This window comes from Wolffia australiana, chromosome 14 (genome assembly GCF_029677425.1).
Source record: "Wolffia australiana isolate 7733 chromosome 14, ASM2967742v1".
NCBI lineage: Eukaryota > Viridiplantae > Streptophyta > Magnoliopsida > Alismatales > Araceae > Wolffia > Wolffia australiana.
The window spans coordinates 10,240,509-10,263,230 of record NC_135848.1 but is presented as its reverse complement, the minus strand read 5'-3'; the positions used below and the strand labels follow the sequence as shown (position 1 = coordinate 10,263,230).

General features: G+C 42.2%; 1 protein-coding gene across 1 annotated transcript in view; it reads left to right on the top strand.

Moving 5' to 3' along the window:
• SEC8 (subunit of exocyst complex 8) overlaps nucleotides 1-22,722 on the top strand; it is a 56,703-nt gene that overhangs the window by 32,016 nt on the left and 1,965 nt on the right. The window contains exons 13-23 of the mRNA XM_078585609.1: nucleotides 5,887-5,957; nucleotides 9,640-9,758; nucleotides 9,839-9,888; nucleotides 10,893-10,993; nucleotides 11,132-11,244; nucleotides 11,332-11,439; nucleotides 16,685-16,879; nucleotides 16,991-17,076; nucleotides 20,920-21,067; nucleotides 21,151-21,228; nucleotides 22,611-22,712. Of these exons, the coding sequence (XP_078441735.1) occupies nucleotides 5,887-5,957; nucleotides 9,640-9,758; nucleotides 9,839-9,888; nucleotides 10,893-10,993; nucleotides 11,132-11,244; nucleotides 11,332-11,439; nucleotides 16,685-16,879; nucleotides 16,991-17,076; nucleotides 20,920-21,067; nucleotides 21,151-21,228; nucleotides 22,611-22,712 (1,171 nt within the window). The remainder of the gene's footprint in view (nucleotides 1-5,886; nucleotides 5,958-9,639; nucleotides 9,759-9,838; nucleotides 9,889-10,892; nucleotides 10,994-11,131; nucleotides 11,245-11,331; nucleotides 11,440-16,684; nucleotides 16,880-16,990; nucleotides 17,077-20,919; nucleotides 21,068-21,150; nucleotides 21,229-22,610; nucleotides 22,713-22,722) is intronic.

Sequence of the window (22,722 nt, the reverse complement as noted above, 5' to 3'; positions counted from 1 at the left end):
TGCTTCTTGCTTCGCCATGTGATAATATTTCCCCCAAGGAAGGTGTAGTAGCCCGTGGTTGAGCGGCGATCAACATGAGGGCCAGCATAATCCGCATCGGTATAGACATCTAACTGGAGACCACCTTTACGCTTAAATTGAAGGCCTAGACCAACGGTACCTTTGAGATAACGAAGTACGCGGTTGGCAGCATGCATATGATATGTCTTCGGAGAATGCATAAATTGGCTTAAGACGCCAACAGCATAAGCAATGTCAGGACGAGTGTGAGTGAGATAGATCAGCTTCCCAACCAATCTTTGATACCTTCCTTGATTAACAGCCTCCTCGTGTTCCCCCAGAGAGAGCTGATGGTTCACCTCGATGGGAGTAGTAAGGGGTTGGGAGTCCGCCTTGCCATGCTCTTGAAGAAGATCGGTAATATATTTCCGTTGGCAAAGGAAAATCCCAGCCGCAGAGTAGGCTACTTGAATGCCAATAAAGTACCGCAGTACACCAAGATGTTTAATGTCAAACTCACTAGTGAGATGAGTCGCCAATAGCGTCGCGGCTTGCGAATCATTCCCCTAATAATAATGTCATCCACATACACAAGAAGTATGGTGACGCCCCGGGCGTGGAGTGACAGTAAAAACGTGTATGATCACCATTGCACTGAGAGTAGCCAAATAATTTCATAGAGTGCGTAAAACGACCGAACCAAGCACGAGGAGATTGCTTCAAGCCATAGAGGGCCTTCTTGAGAAGGCACACCAAGGGAAACGCCGAAGATTGAGCCGCATAGCCAGGAGGCAAGGCCATATAAACTTCCTCATGGAGATCACCATGAAGAAAGGCATTCTTGATGTCGAACTGCTGAAGAGGCCAATCATAATGAGCCGCAAGTGCAATAAGAAGACGAACAGTGTTCATCTTAGCCACGGGGGCAAATGTCTCCAAATAGTCAACACCAAATTGTTGAGTATAGCCCTAAGCCACAAGATGTGCCTTATACCATTCAAGGGAACCATCGGAATGATATTTGACGCTATAGACCCATCAACAGCCAACGACGTGCTTGCCGGAAGGTAAAGACCCCAGATCCCACGTCCGGTTTTTTTCCAAAGCAGCCAATTCCTCGTTCATAGCGCGTCACCATTCAGAGGAAGCCAACGCTTCAGCCACAGTCTTCGGAATGGAGATGGAATCAAGACGGGTGAGAAGAGCACGGTAGGACGGGGAGAGGCGATGGGAGGAAAGATAATTGGCCAAAGGGTATAAAGGGGTGGAGGTGCATTGGCGAGAGACTTTCCGGAGGACAATAGGAAGGTCGTCACCCGGGGGAGGAAGATTCGGTTCAGCAGTGGGTGATGTAGGTGTCGAGACAGAGACAGGCAAGAGAGGACGCGGGCGGCGATGATACGTGGTTCCATCAAATTTTGAGGGAGGAGCCAAAGATGGAGGGCAAGCAGGGAGAGGAGACAATGAGGGAGATGGAAGGGGAACAAGGAAGTCAAGGGACTCGTTACAGGAATGAGAAGAGGAAGGAGAGGACGACGATTCATAAACGTAAAGAGGAGTGGACTCGTCAAAGGTGACATCTTTACGGACAATGAAGTGATGAGTAGAAGGATGATAGCACTTATACCCCTTTTGGGAGAAGAGTAATCCACAAAGACACATCTGAGCGCCTTAGCATAAAGCTTGTCTCAAGAAGGATGATGCTTAGGGACGTAGCAGGAGCACCAAAAAATACGAGGAATGAGATTAGTTTTCAAGGAAACCATGGGGTAGGCTTGATGAAGGGCATCAATAGGGGAAACGTGAGAAAGAACACGAGAGGGGAGGCGGTTGATGAGATGGACTGCGGTGAGAGAAGCCTCACCCCAGAAAAATTTGGGCATGTCCATGTGAAGAAGAAAGGAGCGAGTGGTGTCAAAGATGTGACGAAACTTACGTTCCGCAAGACCATTTTGTTGGGAGGTTTCATGGACGATGCCATTAGAGGTGAAGAAGTTGGAGACGGTGGAATTAACGTAATCACGGGCATTATCGGAGCGGAAGCGTTTTAAGGATGTAGCAAATTGAGTTTGGATTAGAGCATGGAAAGAAATGATAGTTTGGGAAAGGTCAGATTTATGTTTGAGAAGATATGCCCATGTAACGCGGGTAAAATCATCCACAAAGATCACTAACCATCGGGCGCCCGAAACACTCGGAATGGGGGTGGGCCCCCATTGGTCACTGTGAATGAGAGAGAAAGGAGACGATGAACGTGAAGACTGATCAGAGGAAGGATATGTTGTTCGAGTATGTATAGCTAACTGACATGGTTCACAAACAAACCCGTCCACAGGACGTCCATTTAATAAACGAGGAAACATAAGCTTCAAGGTAGAAAAGGAAGGATGTCCCAAGCGACAGTGAAGAAGCCAAAGAGGATGCGGCGTTGCAGTGGAGAGAGCTAGGTCGAGAGCAGGGACCAAAGGAGAGATGTGTGGAGGACGATGGAGAACGTAGAGGCCACCGTACCCCTCAGCAAGTGTAGTCGTCTGCCGCGACACCTTATCACGATAGAAGCAAGAATTAGGAGTAAAATATACGTCTTGACCAAGGTCTTGGACGAGGTGATGAAAGGATAAGAGATTCAGGGTAAGACGAGGAACATGAAGAACATGGGTAAGGGTAAGAGTGGAGGACAGTTGGATACTCCCCACACCGGCCACAAGAAGGAGATCACCGTATGCAGTACTGACTTTATGAGAACGAGGAGAGGAGTGTAGGTGAGAAAACACAGGGAGATAGGAGTCAAATGGGCGGTGGCACCGGAGTCAACTATCCACTGCACATTGGAAGGGGGAAAAGGTTTACCTTGATGAATGAGGGAAGTAGAGTCCATCAATTTGGATTGAAGAAACTGTCGGAGTTGGTCGATTTCATCATGTCGGAGCTGGGCTCCCATTGAAGATGTGGCTTCAGTAGTTGGTTGAGGTATCTCAGGAAGAGACGTAGGAGGAGTCATGAACTGCCCGGAGGGGATAGGAAGATGAGTCACCAAGTGGCTTTGATGAGCATTCTTTCGCTGTAGCTTGTAGCACGTCTCCTTGGAATGACCTTGTTTCTTGCAATAGTTGCAGAAAAGAGAAGAATCACCATGGGCACCATAGCTTGTAGACGCCGATTGCTGGACCGGGGGGTTCATGTTTGGTGGCGTCACCCTAGGAGAAGACATACGGTGACACGGCCCGCACAGATGTAGACCGTGAGCTCCCTAGCTGCTGAACAGTCATTGCCGAGACGGGTTCGGAATGGAATATGCCGAGCTGGGTTTCCTCCGTCTGAATGGCCACCAGGGCTTCCTTCAAGGTAGGAACTTTTTCATGATGAAGTAGTTGGCCATGTAAAGACTCGTACTCGGGATTCAGTCCCATGAGGAATTTGAACACCCGTAGCTGAAGAACATATCCACGGTCGACTGAATGAGGGTTAGGTGGCATGTAGTGGTCCAACTCAGCCCAAAGAGACGACAATTCGTGGGGATAGGCCCGAACAGAGCGTGGACCCTGGACCAAGTTCGTGGAGCGAGTTACAAGGTCATATATAATGGCCAAGTTGTTCCGCTTCGAGTGGGATTCTTGTGCCGCGTCCCATATCTCCTTGGCGGAGTTTAGGGACATGAATTCTGCAGCATAGGATGGACTGATACTGCCTAGCAGCCACCTGTGAACTACACCCTCAACATCAAGCCAGTGCTCATAGTGAGAGGCAGTGGGAGATGGCGGGTCTTCCACAAGATGCTTCATGAGCTTCCCTTTCAAGGTAATTTGAACATACTGACGTCATTGAAGAAGATTCAACCCATTAAATCGGAATTCAGACGACATACGTGGCAGGGAATAGTGCCAAGAGTTCAACTCAGATGAGTGCGGAGGCAGCCCTGGTGGCAAAGCGGCAGCAGAAGTAGTAGAGTCGTTGGACGCCATAAGGTGTAGGAGGTCTGGCGAGAGTAATGAATCCCGATGAGATACTCTGATTTGGGTAATTAAGGTGGCAACAGTCGATGACTAGACTGGAGTCACTGATGGTAATAACGCCAAACAGTAAGGAACTGTGAGCAATATACCAAACAGGTCGATGATGTCAAACGATCGAGAAAGTAGTCAATCAAGAAAGTAGCCCCACGGTCGGTGCCAAACAATTGACTTGACAAGACACGCCGGCGTCGTTCAGATCAAGACGGGCGGAAGGTTAACACAGATGCGTTGAATCAGCAGAGGAATCCCGAACCTCGGCAGACTGAGGGATCAACGCACTCGAAGGATCGTGGCAGACCGAGGCACCAAGAGAAAATGATGCCAAGAGATCGATGCCGGAAGATCGCCGTCAAAGGATAGATGCTGATTGCAGATCGCGAGATGCCGGAAGGATGTCGGAAGATCGCCGCGAACCCAGAAGATTGCGGATAGCGGGATAGATGCCGGAAGAACGATGCCAGAAGCTCCGAGTGTCGAAGGATATGAATTGAAGAAAAACTGTTGAAGGATAGACACTGAGAAATCAAGGCTTTGAATCCAACAGAGTTTGATCAGCAAGGTCGTCGGTGGCATTCAGACCGTGGCGAATGGTGGCTCTGATACCATGAAGAAACCCAGAGGAGAAGGATGGGTTTGAGAGAAAAAAACAGAAAAATTCTCATTAGGTTAGAGGTTCCATAACAGGGGTACATAAGTAGGAGAGAGAGGCCCATTACATCAAAGAGAAATACATATTCAACACCAATCTTAATCTTTTTTGGACCTTTTGTAAAGAAAAGAGGGTGGGCAATGTAAGGAAAAGAAGATTGAGCCAGAAGATTGATCATATGGTATTGTCCATATGGTATTGTTGGATTGATCATATGGTATTGTTGAAGAACACCCTTGCTATTAGCTATAGCTTTTAAGACAGTTGGTAAGTGCTTGAATCCGACATGGTATCAGAGCCAGGTTGCAAGTTCAAATCCCAGACGCAACACTCTGCATGGTGGGGGCATAAATAAGACAGCAGCAGGCATTGTGGGGAAGTGTTCGAGAACAACATTTTGCTAGAAGATGAAAAGTAGCGCCCTTCCTATCAGCTGTAGCTTTTAGCACAGTTGGAAAGCGCTTGAATCCAACAAGTATGGTACGTAGTGCAAAAGGTTTTCCATCTACTGTTTGAACCAAATGTTCTAGAAATCTAATGTCTACCCTCCCAGTAAAATCCTTTATTTATGACCCTGGCGTGGTCGAAACATTCTAGCATTCCATGTATGTAGCGTTTCTCTCCAGAACATGACCCATTTATGTTAACCAGAGAGTCCTGTCTATTTTTAACTTTCCTTATTTTGCCCATTACAGGCTCATAAGTCCAATGCATGTAACCTGTCCATGTATCTGTTATATAAAGGGTACAGGGGGAAACTTTGTTTAATGAAGAAAACAGAATAGCGTTGTTTGTCTCTTCTGTCTCTTCTCTCCTCGACCTAGGGTTCGGTCAAGGAGAGCTCACAATTTAAGGTCTCAAGCGAAGAACTCAGCATGTTTGTTAACCTTGCCTACCTGTTTGCCATGACGTTCAAGTTCTTAAGATTTGTTTCTAACCAGTAACTTACTACTCCAGGAAAGTGATGCGCCTTATGATCGTGGAAAAAAAATGCAATATTGCTGTAAATTAATTCATTGTTGGCTATTAACTCCTTTTCTCAACTTGTTCTCAGCTCTTCGGGTGATGCTTGAGCAGAAGCTACACTTATTTAAAGATTTTTACGAGTGTTGTGTGTACTTTCCACAGATTATGCAGTGATGGCCGTTTTCATGTTTTTACACTTATTTAAAGGTTGTTTGTATGATGTGAACTATAATGTACTGCCTTTTGGTTGAATTTCAGGGACATGTCCAATGATGGCCTGTCTTTTGCATTCCGATTTACAGATGCGACAGTGCCTGTATTAAACCAAGGTATATTGAATAGAAAATTAAGGTTGAAAATTTTTGGGTGACCTTTATTTCTTCCTGCAGTCTTGTTGGCGTGAATTGCATCCAAAAGTTCTAGAAGTGGAAAGATAGGCATATAATGGACACCCTTGTGAAGAAAACGATGGCTATGTCTAGTTATTTCTTTGGGATTTGTAGAGTCCATAAATATTAGGAGGGAGGAATGGAAGGGGGAAATGGAGAATTGCGTTCACTTTCAATTCTTTGTTGCACAGAATAGCCCTCTCCCTCTTTTATCTACACTCTCTCTTCCCTTCCTCTCAATCGCCCGCAATAAAGTCTGGGAGCACATCAGAATTCTGAAAAATATCTCTCCTCAAAAGCATTACTTTTGATTTTTTATTTGATGCTAGCCCAAATATTATCAATTTCACCGTGATATCTTTTTCAACTGTCTATTCTCACTGAACTCCGCGATTCAGCTCCTTCCAAATTAACGGTATTTTTTCTGTTTATCAAACTAGAAGTGATCTACAGCTCATTTCAAACTCTTATATGGGTGGATAAGAGGAAAGAAAATGTTTTCAAAATTTGATCTGGTATGGGTTCCATAGCAATGCTAAATTGAACTAATTTGCTTTTCCTATCAAGCAAAGTGATACGATAAGGCTGTGGAGATATTGGAGATGAGACACGAGAGAGGAAAATGAGCATCCTCCCCGTCCCTTACATTTGGATGTTTACAATTTTATTTCTCCCTAAAGACAGATGTAACTGTCTTCAACCTTTGATAGGATCATATCACAAAGCTGGCCTGACTATTCGATGGATAAAACTATTATCACTTTTTCAAAATCAATCAGAAAAACAGGAAAGTTACTGCTTTTGTGTATTTCTGACATCTTTTTAGACGACAAAGTTCCTACGTAGCATTATTGAGAAGTCATGACTGGGTCTGTCATAGAGGAAAAATCAGAAATTGTGGGTTTTGGTCTATTGCTGGAGGAGGAGACTTAGTGTGCCAGTGCGCTTGAAATGCCAGTGGGATCATTGCCTATGAGATACCTAGGGCTACCCCTATCTGTCGGTAACCTACAAAAAGCAGATTGGCAACTAGTGGTGGAGAAGGTGGAGAGACGCTTGGAGGGATGGAAACAGAGAGTGCTGTCGCGAGGGGGGAGACTTGTGTTATTGCGATCTGTATTATCAGCAATACCAACCTTTTATCTATCCGTATTTAAAATTCTGCTGGGTGTTAAGAAGCGCCTGTGCGGAATCATGCGGTGATTCTTTTGGAAGGGGGAAAATGCAGGGGGAGGGCGTGGCATGGCGCTGGTTTCATGGAATGACATATGCACGTCAACTAAACAAGGTGGACTTGGAGTACCTGACATAGATACACTGAATGTGGCTCTACTGACGAAATGGGTTAGATGGATCGTGGGACCGGAGGATGACTTGATTAAAGATGTAGTGAGGGACAGATACGGCTCCAATTTGGGTTGGGAGAATTTGATGGACAAGGTGAGGGGGGAGTCGGCTTTTTGGAGAGGGATGAGGAAGGTGTTTCCCTTGGTCAGGGAGTTTTTCCGGGCCCAATTGGGGAATGGCGCCAGCTTTAGGTTTTGGATGGATAATTGGACGTTGCATGGACGATTCCGTGACCTGTTCCCTCGCCTGTATGCCCTAGCCCGTCATCGGCAAGCGTTGGTGGAGGAGTGTTGGGATGGTGTGTGGTGTCCAACTTTTGCGGCCATCTTATCTAATCAGCAGGTGGAGGATTTCCTAAGCCTTCAGCAAACACTGAGCAACTAGAGGCCAATGGAGGGGATGACAGATGGGTGGGTGTGGACATCGGGCCCGTTCTCTAGTCGAGGAGTATACCAGAGGTTGAGAAAACACCACAATGAAGACCCAATCATCTTAGGGGCATGTCGCTCAATTTGGAGGCAAAAGATACCTTTAAAGGTTAGGGTGTTTGCCTGGATGCTCGCCAAGATGCGGACAATGACCCGCGTGAGACGTCAAAGGTTTTTTCTGGCTGAACCATCATTATTCCTTTTATGTACGGAGGAGGAAGAGGAGTGTGAGCATTTTTTTTTCCAATGTCGGCTTGCTCGGGAGCTATGGGCTAGCCAAGGGCTAGCAGAGATTACGTCGAGCTCGGTCTTATGGGCCACACTGCCGCGGCGCCAACATGGGTTTGACAAGGAGCGGGGGCGGAGATTCGCGGTGCTTTGGGCGATATGGTCCCACCGCAACGAGGTCTTGTTCAAGGGAGCGGCAATGTTGGTGGAAAGGGCTACTAATGATGTGGAGAGGATTGTATTCTGTTGGTTTCGTCCTGGCTGAGGTGGAGGGTATGGGGGCATGATGGGCCATATGTTTTTTGGCCTACACCCCTCCACGTCCACGTGTACGGCGGATCACCAAGCTGGGTGATCTTCTTTATTGTTAAAAAAAAAAAGACTGGGTCTGTCATATCATATTTTCCTCTTTTCCTTCCATACGTTGTCCAGTTCTGGTAGTGTTGAAACGTATTTCTAGGCTTCTAGAGCATTCTCTTTGACTCTTCTTGCTAAGGAATTTACCACTTTTGAGACGGCTTTTTTATATGAAATCAGCCATATTTGCTCATCTGGAAGTTAGTTGATGAGTGCTGCATGCATCACTCTGGCAATTTGGACCATTTCCTGAGTACAATTTGAGTACCTGATTAATGTTAATTGGGTTATCCAATAAGCCCCCTAACCCATTTTACTCTCTCCTTCATATGTTGATTGTAGTTAACGAGATACTTTGAGGTTCTTCTTTGTCTCCCCTTTTTACTCGCATCTTCTTCTAATTGGATCCATTGGATTCTTCGCATGCCCATCCCTTTTGACCCTCAAATAACTTAGTAAGGCCACTTTTTGTGTTAAAAACTAGGTCATTTCCCCTTCTCCAATGTTGCTGACCTCCATGCTCTTTAGCTAGGTTTTAGAGCCAAAAGATACCGAGCCAAAAGATACCGCGACTGGTGTTTACAAGTAACCCAAGCTCCAATTAAGTTAAGGTAATTTATTACTATCTTGGATTATAAGGGACTTGAAGAAATCAAGAATTGAATTCCTTAACCCTCATTAGGGCATATTCTAGGAGCCCAAACTATGTGATTTAATAAATCTTCCTCTATCTGTTGCGGGTCGAGGGCTCCTTCCCCTTCTTCAAACTCCGATTCGTATTTTTCATATAGAAATCTCTGATCAACGATAGACCAAGATCCATTTTGCATCATATCTAACAGATTCCTTGGTTCGGACCGAAGAAGCAATGTCACTCGATTATTATCAAACTGACTGCAATCTTTTTCTTTCCGTGAGAATCCCACCAGAGCGCCTTCTACTTCTAAAAGGCCATGAAGGAGGAGAGGGAATGCAAAATGGGCCCATTATCATGGGTCATTACAAGGAGATATTAGAAATAAGAGGAAGCCCATTCAACAGGACTTAAAGAAGTGAAATGGCCCTCTTACAACTGGTGGGCCCTTCTCCAAGTTCAAATAAAAGTGTTGGAAACAAAAAATAGTTTGACTTGCAGTCAATTAATCCTTGAAATGCCAAAACTTTGTGATTGAAATTTTCATTTTTTGATAGTAATTGCAATTTTCTATTTTCAACTAGTAGATCAAGTTGTGGAATGGTAATCTTTTTCTTTTTAATTTTAGGTGTTGGTCAAAGTTGGCGCAGTCGTCCAAATGTGCTTCAAGAAGGCTATGGGACAGCAGCCGCTCTTCCAGAGCAAGGGCTTTATTTAGCAGCATCAATTTATCGACCTATCCTTCAGGTTTGGTCCAGCATTTTTTTCTTGGCATTATTATTTGGTACATCTATTCTGCCTGATGAGTCTTTCTGCTTCTTTTACAGTTTACGGATAAAATATCCTTGATTTTACCAGAAAAATATTCACAGCAGGGGTAAGTCTTTGAGCTTCTTTATTGTGCACATTTTCAGTTATGAATAGAATGTTTTTGAAATGTTTAGCCACTCGTCATATCTTGATCCATGCTAAAAGGTTACATTTGAATTTTGTTTCTGAATATTATATGTGAGTCTTTATCTAACTTTAGTTTCTGTAGTGTCTTTAGGATCCAATCTTTCAATTCCTCTTTACGCATTTCCTCATTTCTTTAAATATTTGGTATAGCCCTCAGTTTTTTTTCTCTTTTTATTATACAACTCATTATACTTCTTGTAAGGTGGCTAAATTCTTATATCTGGTAGATTTCAAGTAAATTCTCGATAATTTGAATGACTTAGACTTTTTATTACTTAGGAAAACTTCCTTGATTTTCATTGAGACCGTGTGCCCAAGATCTTAGCAATGCAGTTTAAGGAAACTCAGGTTTCTCATCAATCAGAAAGAAGGATTTGCCACTCTCTGAGGATAGTTTCTTTGCACATAATTGTATTTTAAAACGTTCAGTAAGCTTCCGGACTTGAAAATGTAGAGTTGCCTCGGGCTTTTTAGCTTTTCCACTATAGTCCCGTTATAGTGGAAAGGAACTAAGAGAAAAGCCTCTTAGTTAAAGGTGCCAAGGCTCATTCTTGATGATACAATCAAGGAACATAATATACGTAAATTTTCTTATACTAGTCTTATTAGTTCTGAAGAAAAATATGTGTTCCCTATCAAGGCAAAAGTTGGAGATAATGATTTATATTTTTCATTTTTTTGGGAATATTGTTATTTTAAATCGATGGAAATAAATTATTTTGATCTTGAGCTGCCTCATATCATTTGGAATATGGTAGGCCTCCTGTCAAGAATGTTGGCATGATTGCTCCCCTTTGATTGTTTTTTGTAGTAATTCGTTTCCATTGAGCTCATGTATTGTGTCAAAATTTGATACTCGTTTAACCATTTCCTTTCTTTATATATTCTTGAAGTGCTAACTCATGATATCTTTGGTGCACTTAGGAATGACGGATTATTGACATTTGTGGAGAAGTTCTTAAAGGACCATTTCTTGCCTGCAATATTTGTGGACTATCGGAAGTGTGTTCAGCAGGCCATTTCAAGTATGCTTTTTAAGATTCTATTTGCTGACATTTTCATTCTCTTGGCTTAGCTAAAGTAGTTTTATCATAATCCATTCTCCTGTGAAAGCTGCATATGTCTAATCTTACATTAAATTCTGACTATTCCTTTTGGTTTAGGCCCTGCAGCATTCAGGCCACGTGCACATACATCAGCTGATTACGACTCATCGATTGAGAAGGGACGTCCTGTCCTTCAAGGGTTGCTGGCCATTGACTTCTTGGCAAAAGAGGTTCCTTTCTGCTGAAGTTATTCTCAAGTTCTGATTTTATGCATGCTCTATCCATTGCTTGTTTAAAATTTTCGAAGCTATTTTCAGGTTATGGCATGGGCGCAGGCAATTCCTAAGTATTCTGGTGAACTCATTGAATATGTGCATACATTTCTAGAGCGTGCATATGAAAGGTGCCGGACGTCTTATATGGAGGTATGATGAAACGTTGAATACTGTGTTAAATGTACAGTTTTCCTTTCCTCTTTAGTTAATAACCCTTTTTATTTATTTTCTTAAAAAACCTTTTATTTCAACAATTTATTGTATACCCGTGTAATGTCTAGTAATATTACTGTTGTTATAACGTAGATTTGGATTGTAAGATACAAACCAAAATGTACTATAAATTGGGCACCTTGTCCCCATGAATAAAATGGACGGTTTTATGGTCATGCTGCCCAAGCTCTCTCTCACTCTTCTGACCTATGAGTCTCTCTCGCACATTAAACTCTCTCTTCTGAGGGATTCCATTACTTTGTGAAGATGAATCCTTCCATATGTTCTGTTGGCTAGCATTATACCTTTAAACTAATTCATCATAATGTCCTTGGCTTTGTGAAAAAAAAGCAGTCCACTTTTTCTTTCTCTGGTTTCAATAATTTTTAATTGTGGCTTCTAGAATTTGTGTCGAATGCTCTCATTTTCTTGCAGAGCAGGGATGGGAAAGTGCTTAAGAAACCATATTGTGTGGTTAACGCAGTCTATTCTTTTAGCCATTCTATTTACTGATGTATAAATATTTTTTGGAAACTTAATGTCATTAAATTCAGTTTATTTGTTATGCCTTTGACTCTGAACTTGTCAAAATTTTTCTGTTGCAAGTCCCCTTGAGTTGGAGCACATAGCTCATTTGCACCAAGTTCAAGCACACTCGTCGGGTGATCGTCCCTTTTAATGTTCAAAAACAAAATTGCACCAAACTTGCCACAAAGCAAGTCCACATGAGCACGGGGTAAAGCCTTCATAAACAAATCAATAAGCAGATCAGCCGATGCTACACAGCGGTAGTCTAGTATATAGGACTAAATCTTCTTCCAAATCAAATAGTTTTCCTCAATCTCTGATGTGTTGATGGAACACTGGATACATGTCGAGAAAGAGAAGCCTAACTCCTAAACAAGGTGATAAACACAGAGGAGCTCACTTGTGGAATGAGCCATTGTTCAATTCATAGGCTTGAACAATAAACCACATGTCCCTTCTTGCTCTTCCATGTGATAAGATTAATTCCAAGAAAAACACTGTACTCTATTTTAGAACAATGACCCAAGTGCAAACGAGTCAAATGAGAATCAGAGTACCTTCAAAGTCGAGACCCTGAATTCCATTATGGTTAGCCTCCACTGTGATGAACTTTCAGATAGAACAGAATACACATGAACCTAACAGGATATGGAGCATTGGAGTTGTTTTAAAGTGGTGCACCGTACTTACGGAAAATGAAACGTGTAGCGAGTTAATAGCTACTGTATTTATTTGCTCACTAGGTGGTGGTAGAGCTCAGAATCTCCTAAGAGTTTCACATCATTGAGAGTAACCTGTGTTTATCCATAAGGGAAGTAATAGTCTTGAATTCCAACATGCTCGATGCCTGAGAGCCCCAGAAGAGATAGACCTTCAGCAGAGAAAACAATTTCATGTCCAAAGACATAACAAAGTAGTGATAGAAATATGTTGGGAATCTATCATGGGCCAATCGATGTACTCAAAATAAAAATAAAAGTTTGAAGATTCAGTGTCAAGGAAAGAAGGCTGGCTTGGAGAAATGGGGAGAAGGATTGGGGAAAGGAGGGAGGCGTCTCTTGATGTCTCCTCAACGGTCTCCGCTTAATCTGCAAGTCCGAAGAAAGGAGGGGTGGGTTGATCATTGTTAAGAAAGGGGAGACAAAAGGGAGCTAAAGGGAAGGGTTATTCACATTTTGATTATTTTCTGTCCAGACCTTCAAAATGCCTTGACATATAGACTCTGTCGTGGGCCTAATCGACATGATGTGGAATCATATAAAAAATTCTCAAACCCTTGGTGGCAAGCTGTGCATGGAGTAATGATTTGACTCGGGAGATACCATAACGACCATTACAGTGATAAGTCAAGGAAGCATGCAAATCGATGAGTAGAGTATGCATGGTCTCAAGTATGTCTCACGGTATGCATCAAGCAATTCCATAATTCTATGTGACATGGGGTAAGGAACAATGAATCATGCATTGTTGAAAGAAAGAAGCGATTGATATACTAAAATACTCTTGTGCATTACTACAGCATAGTGTATGGATATATTTGTCGAATCATGTGCATGCACATAATGAAAAAAAGATGGAGAATAATTCGTAGTAGTCTTTCATCAGAAAAATCAACGTATCAAAAGCCAAATTTGGATGACACAAGATTGAGATCTTAAAAATATGAAGTAGACAAGACTATGTTGTTATTTGTGTGTTTCTCGAATAGGCAAGACTCACCATCTAATGACTACAGAAAAAAAAGATGGTGAACAAGGAGTTGCCAACTTTTTTGAGGATGCATTTACCATAGTGCAATGATCTTGGAGGGGGGATACTGGTGTGCATACTAATGGCGAAGGATGATCAAGATATTAGAACCTTTGGAAATTGTCGGCCCACTTTTTGGGTCCTGCTCAAGTCAAGAAAGAGAAATAAAATGATGGCAGTTCTGATATCCTTCGTGAACTGACTTTATGGATAAGTTCTTACAGAAAATGTGGTACATGAAGGACAGACTAAAAGGATAGGTCAAGTAAGAGTGATGAGGTGCTGAGGCCAATGACCATAGCGATGGACCATTTTTGGAAGAATGAGAAAATATAGTTGAATTTGGGACAAATACGAAATGAAAGTGACAGATGTAACTGCTATATGGTGAATAACTCAAGAATCATGGATCCATGGTGGTGTATTTGAGGACAAAGCAGAAGAAACATGGTAAACTGGTAGTGCCTGAGTGAGGCATGAATCAGCTCTAGACAGAGTCAAAGTCACTAGTGGAGGGAGACTCCCCTGTCTGAAGAATACAATGAGGCTCCTCATTGGACTGTAATTTGGAAAGTGAACTTTTCATCAATTCCTTCCATGTCGCTGCAGCATGAGCCTTGGTTGAGAACCTTAAAATCCACCCCTCGGTATTAATAGGATTTTGGTCAATTGAACTGTAGTCAATAACTGTAGATCCATAACATCCAATGCCAGCGACAGAGTTAAAATCTAGGAAACTCATATCTCCACGAGGAGAACTTGGAGAGCAACGGAAGAGACAGGTTGAGTATATAGATGATCGTGAAGGATGAGGCCGTGATGGACCTCCTCCTCTGGATGCCATGGCACCAATGAACCAACCCTCAGTTAAGAGTATGTTGTCTGGTGGAACCTTCTTGGCAAGCCAAATCTTGAAATGCCCACTCCCTCCTCAAGCCTTAACCACTACTTTTATAAATATGACCCCACGTACATGTGTGTACTCCAATCAAGACAGGTTGGCGCGACAAGAGACTTTGATTGATCAGAATGTTAAGGATGGGACCGTGAGGTCCTGATGGGTGGTTCACCGACGAGTCGGGTGTTCATCCCTTTTACATTTCAAAAAAAAAAAAACTAACATGACCCCATCTACCTGTTTGGACCCTGGGATAGGGGAGTCAGTGGCACCAGATGAAAGAGTGGCCACTCTTGATGGCGTAGATTCAGCCTCGGAGAGAAACCAATATGATCTGGAGTCTGAGTGATGAGTGGAAGAAAACTCGAAGTAAAAGCAAGCGATGACTTCCTCCGACAAGCAGTGAACCTTCCTTCAGCAATCCTTCATGCTGCTCTGGGCAGTATGAGTAGGTGATCTCTAAGTAATATGATGAAGCCAACCACGACACTTCATATAGCCTTGCTGAGCTCCACAGAGGAGCCATAGTAGATTCCATCAAAACGTATTTATCAAATGGACTTGATGAGCCATAGTGGATTCAGGCGAAGTTTTGGATGATCTGGGAAGAGCAGTCACTTTTTCTCTGCCACCGTAATGGTCCCCCCTCACTGTTTTGTTGACCCTTGGCTAATCAATTATTGACCCTAGATTCTACAGGTGTGAGAGGACAGCCACTAACAGAAGCACCAAAACAGCTGTGCCAGGATAATCCATAGAAAGGTAAAATGTTGGACATTGATTGATGATTTGGTTGAAATCTGGCTGAGGGGCATAGGAAAAACCGCAAGCGGATGGTGACATGGTCAATGCACATAATGTCTGCAACCAAACTGCACACATCAATGAGTTGGAGGTAGTGCAGTTAGTGCAGTTTGACAAAACCAACCATCTGGTGACCACTGGGTCTCGGGTAGCCGAAAGCAGATACACAAACATCATGGGGGAAGCTGCTTAGAACACAGTAGGAAGTGCAGCCAAAAAGGGGCGGCAGAAGGGATGCTACATGGACTGGTTTCTGGGGGATATGCTGCCAAATCCGGCTAGCATAAGAGATGCTGACAGAACCAGTCAGTGTGAGAGACACTGCCTGTTCTACGCACTACTGGAGGCACTGCCAGAGCTGACTGGGTATCTGATACGCAGTGTTTCTTCTCTAAACAATACCAAAGGAAGAAGCGCAGGGACGTGTGATTGGACTCAACGTTGACTAAGCACGTGGGAGTTCAGGTTTAAATAAAGAGCATCGGCAACCAGAAGGGCATTATTCAAGAAGTCAGTTGCCAATAGTGGCAGAGGCTGGGGGAGCAGGATCGAGCCTGCCGTCCAGAGCAAAGAGAGGACTCGAGGAGCCCTCTGCATTTCCTTTCTCATTTTCGTCCTTTGATTGTGTGTAATCTCCCATACTCTTTCACCTGACATTGAGTTTGGAGATCCTAATCCTTCTCTATCGATCGTTATCCGAGTTTTATTACCATTTTGGATCCTTATATCAATCATATCTCTTACTGAGAATGTAGATTGATATCAATATCACTTGATATTCTCTGGCAATGACCTTCAATTGAACCGGTTTGTGAGGGCCGTGTGTGTTTAGAGTAGGATGAGAGAGAGGAAAAAATATGATACACTGCACTGGGTCCATATACCATTGATGTACTTAATAACCATGTTGTCAGTTTTAGTCTATTTTTTATTTAAATGGTATCGAATCAATCTTTCACTTTAAAAGCCACTTATTCAGAAACCAATGATAATTCACCAGACAAATGTCTAGGTGCCCTGTTTGGTTTGTTTAAACTCAGGGTTGAGTTCTGTTACACATTCTTTAATCCCTATAACAGCATGTTGTAATGCCCAGGTTGCCTAGTTTTTGCTCTGTCAAAATATTTTCTTCCTTTTTTATAACACGGTGATTTTTATTCAAAAAAATGCATCGGCTGTTGAATAGGTTTTTGATTTGAACAGGCTGTGTTGGAGAAACAAAGTTACATGCTCATTGGAAGGCATGACTTTGAACGAGCAATGCGCCTTGATCCAGCAAGTGCTTGTTTGCCTGGATCTAATCTTCAAGCTTCATCAAACAATTTTTCCGATGGGGACATTATTGAGGCTGAGGAAACAATAAGAAGTGTAATACTAGGTCTACGTCCGATTAAGCAGGTTTGCTTTTTGTTAGGATCCTAGGATATTTAGCTTCCCATCGTAGGAATGCCAATGTATTTTCCATTTTCTTTCTTATTTATAACCTATTCTTATTTGCTTATCACACAGGAGAATCTAATCCATGAAGATCATAAGCTAATTCTGTTGGCATCATTAAGCGATTCTTTAGAATACCTGGTGGACTCAATAAACAGGTAATGATAATGCTTTATGTCACGTGAAATGTTCTGCATTTTAATACTTTTCTCTGACAATATCTTAGTTTTAAGAATAAATCATTGGACCCTTTAGTTTGCTCAAAATGACCTTTACCATTTGGAATCACTTATGGTCCTAAGAAAATGAACTCCATGACAGATCATTCATTAATAATGACAGAGATGATATGATAAATGTGTATTGACTTGCTGAGAGCGCTGAAAATAAATCTCCAATGTGGTGAGAATATTTCAAAGATCTGATACGTAGTAGCGACTGATGCATGCTCAACAATTCTTCCACCCCCTGATCTGACAGAGCACCCTTGAAGATCAGATTCTATGTGCCATCCCAGTACTCCCTAATCATTGTGTTGAGATTCTGTGCAATTGTGAAGAGTCATGGCAACTCCAACCCTACTGATATCAACAAAAGTGGAAACTCCAACAGTGTGGTCTATTTTTTTTCTTCTGTCATCATTAAAATTTCTCTCATGGTATCAGAGCCCTATGACTTCTGATCTTTGTATGCTTTTTCTGCACTCTGAGATCTACATTCAATTCGTCTTGAATCTGAGATCAGACTGATTAGATATTATTCCTTTATCTGGCTGATTTCTACTTTTGTTGAGGATTTCTACTTTATCTGGCTGATTCCATTTTGAGGAATTACTTCATTAGTTTAAACTCATTATAAGCAAGAGGTTCATAACAGAATGGTACACAGCTGAAGGACATGACATCAGTGGAAAAGCAGATCTGAGTTGGTTAGGTAAAAACAGGATAGTGTGGAGAAGTTGGATCGTGTCCCTTTTCTACTCCTGGAGAGGATGTGGAGGATTAAGAAAGCTCCTGCTTCCCATCAATTGCAGAAAAATGTCCATGGCATAGCTGGTGCTTCGGCAGATGCCAAGAGATTGCTTCAGTATTGAGTTTTTGTGTTTCAAGACTGCAATATTTCTCGGGTACCTAAATTTCTTGGCCTACTAAGAAACTTGTTATGGATCTAAGGAAGTATGCTTTTTATATCATCCACAACAGGATCTGTGAATGTCACAATGTCAGAAGCACTGTCAATCCTGCTAGAGAGGACCGTGGCCCACTATCAAGTTTTATTAAGGGTTTCCACAATACTGCAGAGGGGTAACCAGAATTTCAGACATGACTTACTCTCTAGCTCTCTTTCTCTTCTACTCTACCCATGGATTGGTTGTGAATTCACTCTTGATCTTTCTGCAGCCGGCAATGCCGGGGGGAGCAGGGTCCATATCTCTGATGGCCCTGGGAACATATCTCTAGAAACTCTCACATTTCCTGGATCGCTGAACATTATTGTCAATTAGAAATTATTTTTGGAAAATATGAGCAATGATTAAATCGGATGAATACATCCCAGGTGGGACATATCAGCTATGAACCGCCTGAAGGATGCAAGTGTGTTGATGTCCAAACCTTTCCCTACCATATGAACCTTAGGTAAAACTGGATTCCGAGATTAGGGAATTGTTGGCAAATCCTAGTCAGTGTCTTTGGTTTGTCGAGAGACTGAACTATAAGTATCACTCAGCTAGGCATTTCTGGCTCCTCAAGTGTAGAGGGCCAATTCTTGCCGCTTATATGCAGCTTCCCTGCTACTTGAAAGGGCTTTTGACTGTGAGTAAATTTACACTCTTACTCATCTTGATGTACATTGTTATTCTAATGCTGACAAGGCAAGTTCTGAAATTCAATTTGTTTCACTTCTGGGGTGTGTCTCTGTTTTCAGTAGTCTTGTCTCACGCAAGAGGAATAAACAAATAACGGTCACCTGCTCCAGTGCAAAATCTGATTGTTTTGTGATGGCTCAAGCCTGGTGAAGGACCCCTCTGGGTTTGTCATTTTCTCATGAAGCTTGGTTTCTCTCGACCCCAGCCAACAGTAATGTACACTAAACCAGTGAAGAGAGCTTTAACTAGCTTCCCATTACACTTAGTTTAAAATTGTAGGGGGTGTAAATGATAAGAGGAAATCGGACTTTCGAAGAGGGGGAGGTACAACAGTGATAGCTGCGGCCGGGGTTTAAACTGGGATGAGAAAGCAGCCCCATGCATGGGAATGTCGCCTTTCTGGCAGGGTCTTAGATAGAGACTTCTTCTCTGCCAGACTGGGCGACAGCTCCCAATTTCACTTTTGGAAGGATCAGTGGTCATTGGGTGGCCTTTTGAGGGAGGCATTCCCTGGGCTCTATGCGCTTGCCGATGCCCTGATGTCTCAGTGGGGGAGTGCTGGGACAACACCTGGAATCCGAGGGTAGACAGTGCCCTGTCAGACCATAGGGTGGCAGACTTCTTAGGCATGCAGCAAGCCTTGATTCAATGCTGGCCAAGCCATGGAGAACAAGACGGATGAGTAATGACACGCGCTCCCTTTTCAGTTCGGAAGGCTTACAGGAAGGTATGTTGGGGAAATGAGGACCAATCAACTATCCAGGCATGTCGGGCCATTTGGCGCCTAAAGATTCCACTAAAAGTTAAGATCTTTGGACGGCTTTTACTGCGCACGCGACTGGTGACTCACGTCTTCCGCAAGAGGATGTATCCTGATACATCTGCGGCATGCACTTTATGCACAAGAGACTACGAAGATTGCAACCATTTATTCTTTGAGTGCCCCTGTGCCCGATCAATTTGGGCCACCCAAACCAAGCTGGTGGTGAATGCGACATCGGACGTGGTCTTTTGGGAGTTCATAAGGAGAGGTGGCTCTAGGAGGAGGGAAGAGGGGGGCTGAGTAATGACAGTGCACTGGGCAATATGGCTACACCACAGTGAGTCAATTTTTAGGGGGCGTAAGGTGTCCAAGGGAGGGCTCGCCCACAAGGTGGAGGGCCTCATGACATCATGGTTCCCTCGAGGTGTAAACAGATTAGGGAGGGGTTGACCATGTAAGAGGAGAGCTTTAGCTCTTTTCACTTGTACCTTTGGGTGGTTACCGCTTAGTCTTTTGATCAACTTAAATCATTTTTAAAAGAAAAAAAACAAATATCTGCATTCAGTGATGGTCTCTGTGAGTGATGAATCTGGATGGTAGGATGGGATCCACGAGAAGGGAGGCATGGAGTTCTCCAATCTCAGTGGAGAATCATCGGTTTATCATAATAAAGATATTTCTGAACTTGAATTCAAGTTTCTTGATAATCAGGCAACACATTGTATTCCTTTTAATGCTTTTTTTTGAAATTTTTTCCTTTTAATGCTTTGTTTCACGAACGAACGAAGCACATGAATGTCGATTCTCATTTCATTTGAGAGAAGGTTCATGCCCAATTTATTGCTTCCACTTCAGTCTCTTTGCACAATAAACTGGAAGATATCTTCACAAAGGCTCCTCCATATTGTTGCATTGTATCAGGTCGTGGGCCTAGTAGATATCTCACCATATGTATGTGGACATTGGCACATTTGACATTTTATGCGTGCACAACATATATGTGTGCACATTTGATATTTGATGTACTTGGACCCCATCCCACATGTCTTTCTTCTCTAGTCTTTGTTCGGTCTTCTTTAGTTTTTGTTTTCATTCAGTTAAGTAAAGTTTCTCTCTTTGATGATTAATGAAAAAAAACTTGAAATATATTTGAACTTCTTTAGACTATAATGAGTATACATGGTGCTTGGACTATTTTCATGATTTCCTATAAGAAATATTTGATGCACACATCTTGTTAGATATGATACTATTTTGTCTGGTGAGCATTTCTAATATCTCAACTATATGCGAAAAAACTCAACCGCAATAAGTTTTTGTAATTTCATTTTCTAATTCTGATTCCTTTCTTTTATCTGTTGCACCGACTAGACTGTTGGCATGCACCCCGCAACCTGTAAACAAAAGCTCGTCGGCTAAGGGTCTTTCGTCTATTTCTGGGGAGTATAGAAAACTTGCTGTTGACTGTCTCAAGATATTGAGAGTGGAAATGCAGTTAGAAACAATGTTTCATCTACAGGTCATGAAGTTTCCTTTCTGTGCGGTTCTTATAAACAAGATTACCTTTCATAATGCATATCTAACTTACGTAAGCCAAAACAGGAAATGATCAATAAGGATCATATGGAAGATCAAGATACCGAGGAACCAGATGACTATATTATTTCACTCACTACGCAGGTCAGTGTCTTTTAAGGCCTCTCTTTTCCTTGTTGTTTCAAATTAGTTTGATACGAATGCAATTACATGTATTTTTGCTAGAACATAACCTTTAGTATTTGGTTAAAAAAAATTGTCCCCTGAACAGTGAAACCTGCATAAAACCAAGAGCTCAGGACTCTTAAACTTTTTTTCTGGCTTTCATTTTTTTTAGATAATTTCTAACTGTAGGCCTACAAAGATAGATTTGGAACCCTGTTAGTTCATATGTTGACCTATTCTTATAAATCAATGCATGATTCTCAGTTCGTTCAGAGAAAGTCTTCTGGTGCTTTAAGATTATAATAAGTTATGTCCTTCCCGAGTAAGGAGCTGAATCCATGGAGCCTCATGAAGCTGCATTTGGGAATTTAACTTCAGCCCGTCATATGAATTTACCTGTTTGATAACCAAGACAACTATTGTAGATGTGTGGTGAACAATTATTGTTTAAGTCTTGATATCGAGGAATTACGTAGATGACATAATAGGTGATTCTTCATCATGAAGGACTACTGATCGTTGTCATAGTTGCATCACCTGAGAGACTAGAAGAACAGTTGTGAGTTTATGTCAAAATATCTGGATTTAATTTCGGGAAGATCGCATTGTTCGCCTAAATGAATGGGAGAAAAATAAATAAAGGTGTCGAGAGGTACTTTGTGATAGAAACAGATAGAAAGAGACACAAGGTTTCGAGTTTCCTATAGTTTTTCCTCATACTTTAGAAGCCAAATGCAAAATGAGAATGGGAATCTCATTTCGGGTTCATGGCCTGCTCAATCTCATTTCCAGTGGAATCTTTGTTCTCAATATCCCATTGGTATAAGATGAAAGTCCTTGTTCTCATGAAATGTTCCCGCTCTTTCATGAAATCTAATCCTTGAAATTGCTGGATTAAAAAATCATTTTCGCCATACATCTGCTAATGTTATTTAATATCTTTTGTTCCGGAGACAACAAGGAGATCATTTTCCAATAAAACATATGCCGTAGTTTTCACCTTTGGACACTTCCAGTGATTTGAAATGAATCATCGAGAGAAATTTTCATAGTTACAAGAAATATATCTGTTTTCAGTGATTTTTAGCTTAACATGGAGAGACTCCAACCCTAGAATGGTACAGAAAAAAAACATTTCTGATCGTATTCACATTGTAAATAAATTCCGCCTATACAGAACCATGTGTTATTTTATAAAAATAAAAAAAAGAGTATGTAAACTGCAGTGAACAACGGAGGATTAAATCCCCAAGATTTCTCATACAATTTCTAACGATCTCCAATTTGAAGAGGGCCCTGACCCAACAGTACTCTTTCTCTCTCTTTATATACAAGTTATACATTGGTCCTTTGTTTTCAAGATTATGCGTCGTGACGAGCAAATGGCACCATTTATTTCGGATGCAAAAAGGGCTTACATATTTGGTGGTATTTCAATGGTCGCTGCAAGCGCACTAATTAAGGTTTGATACC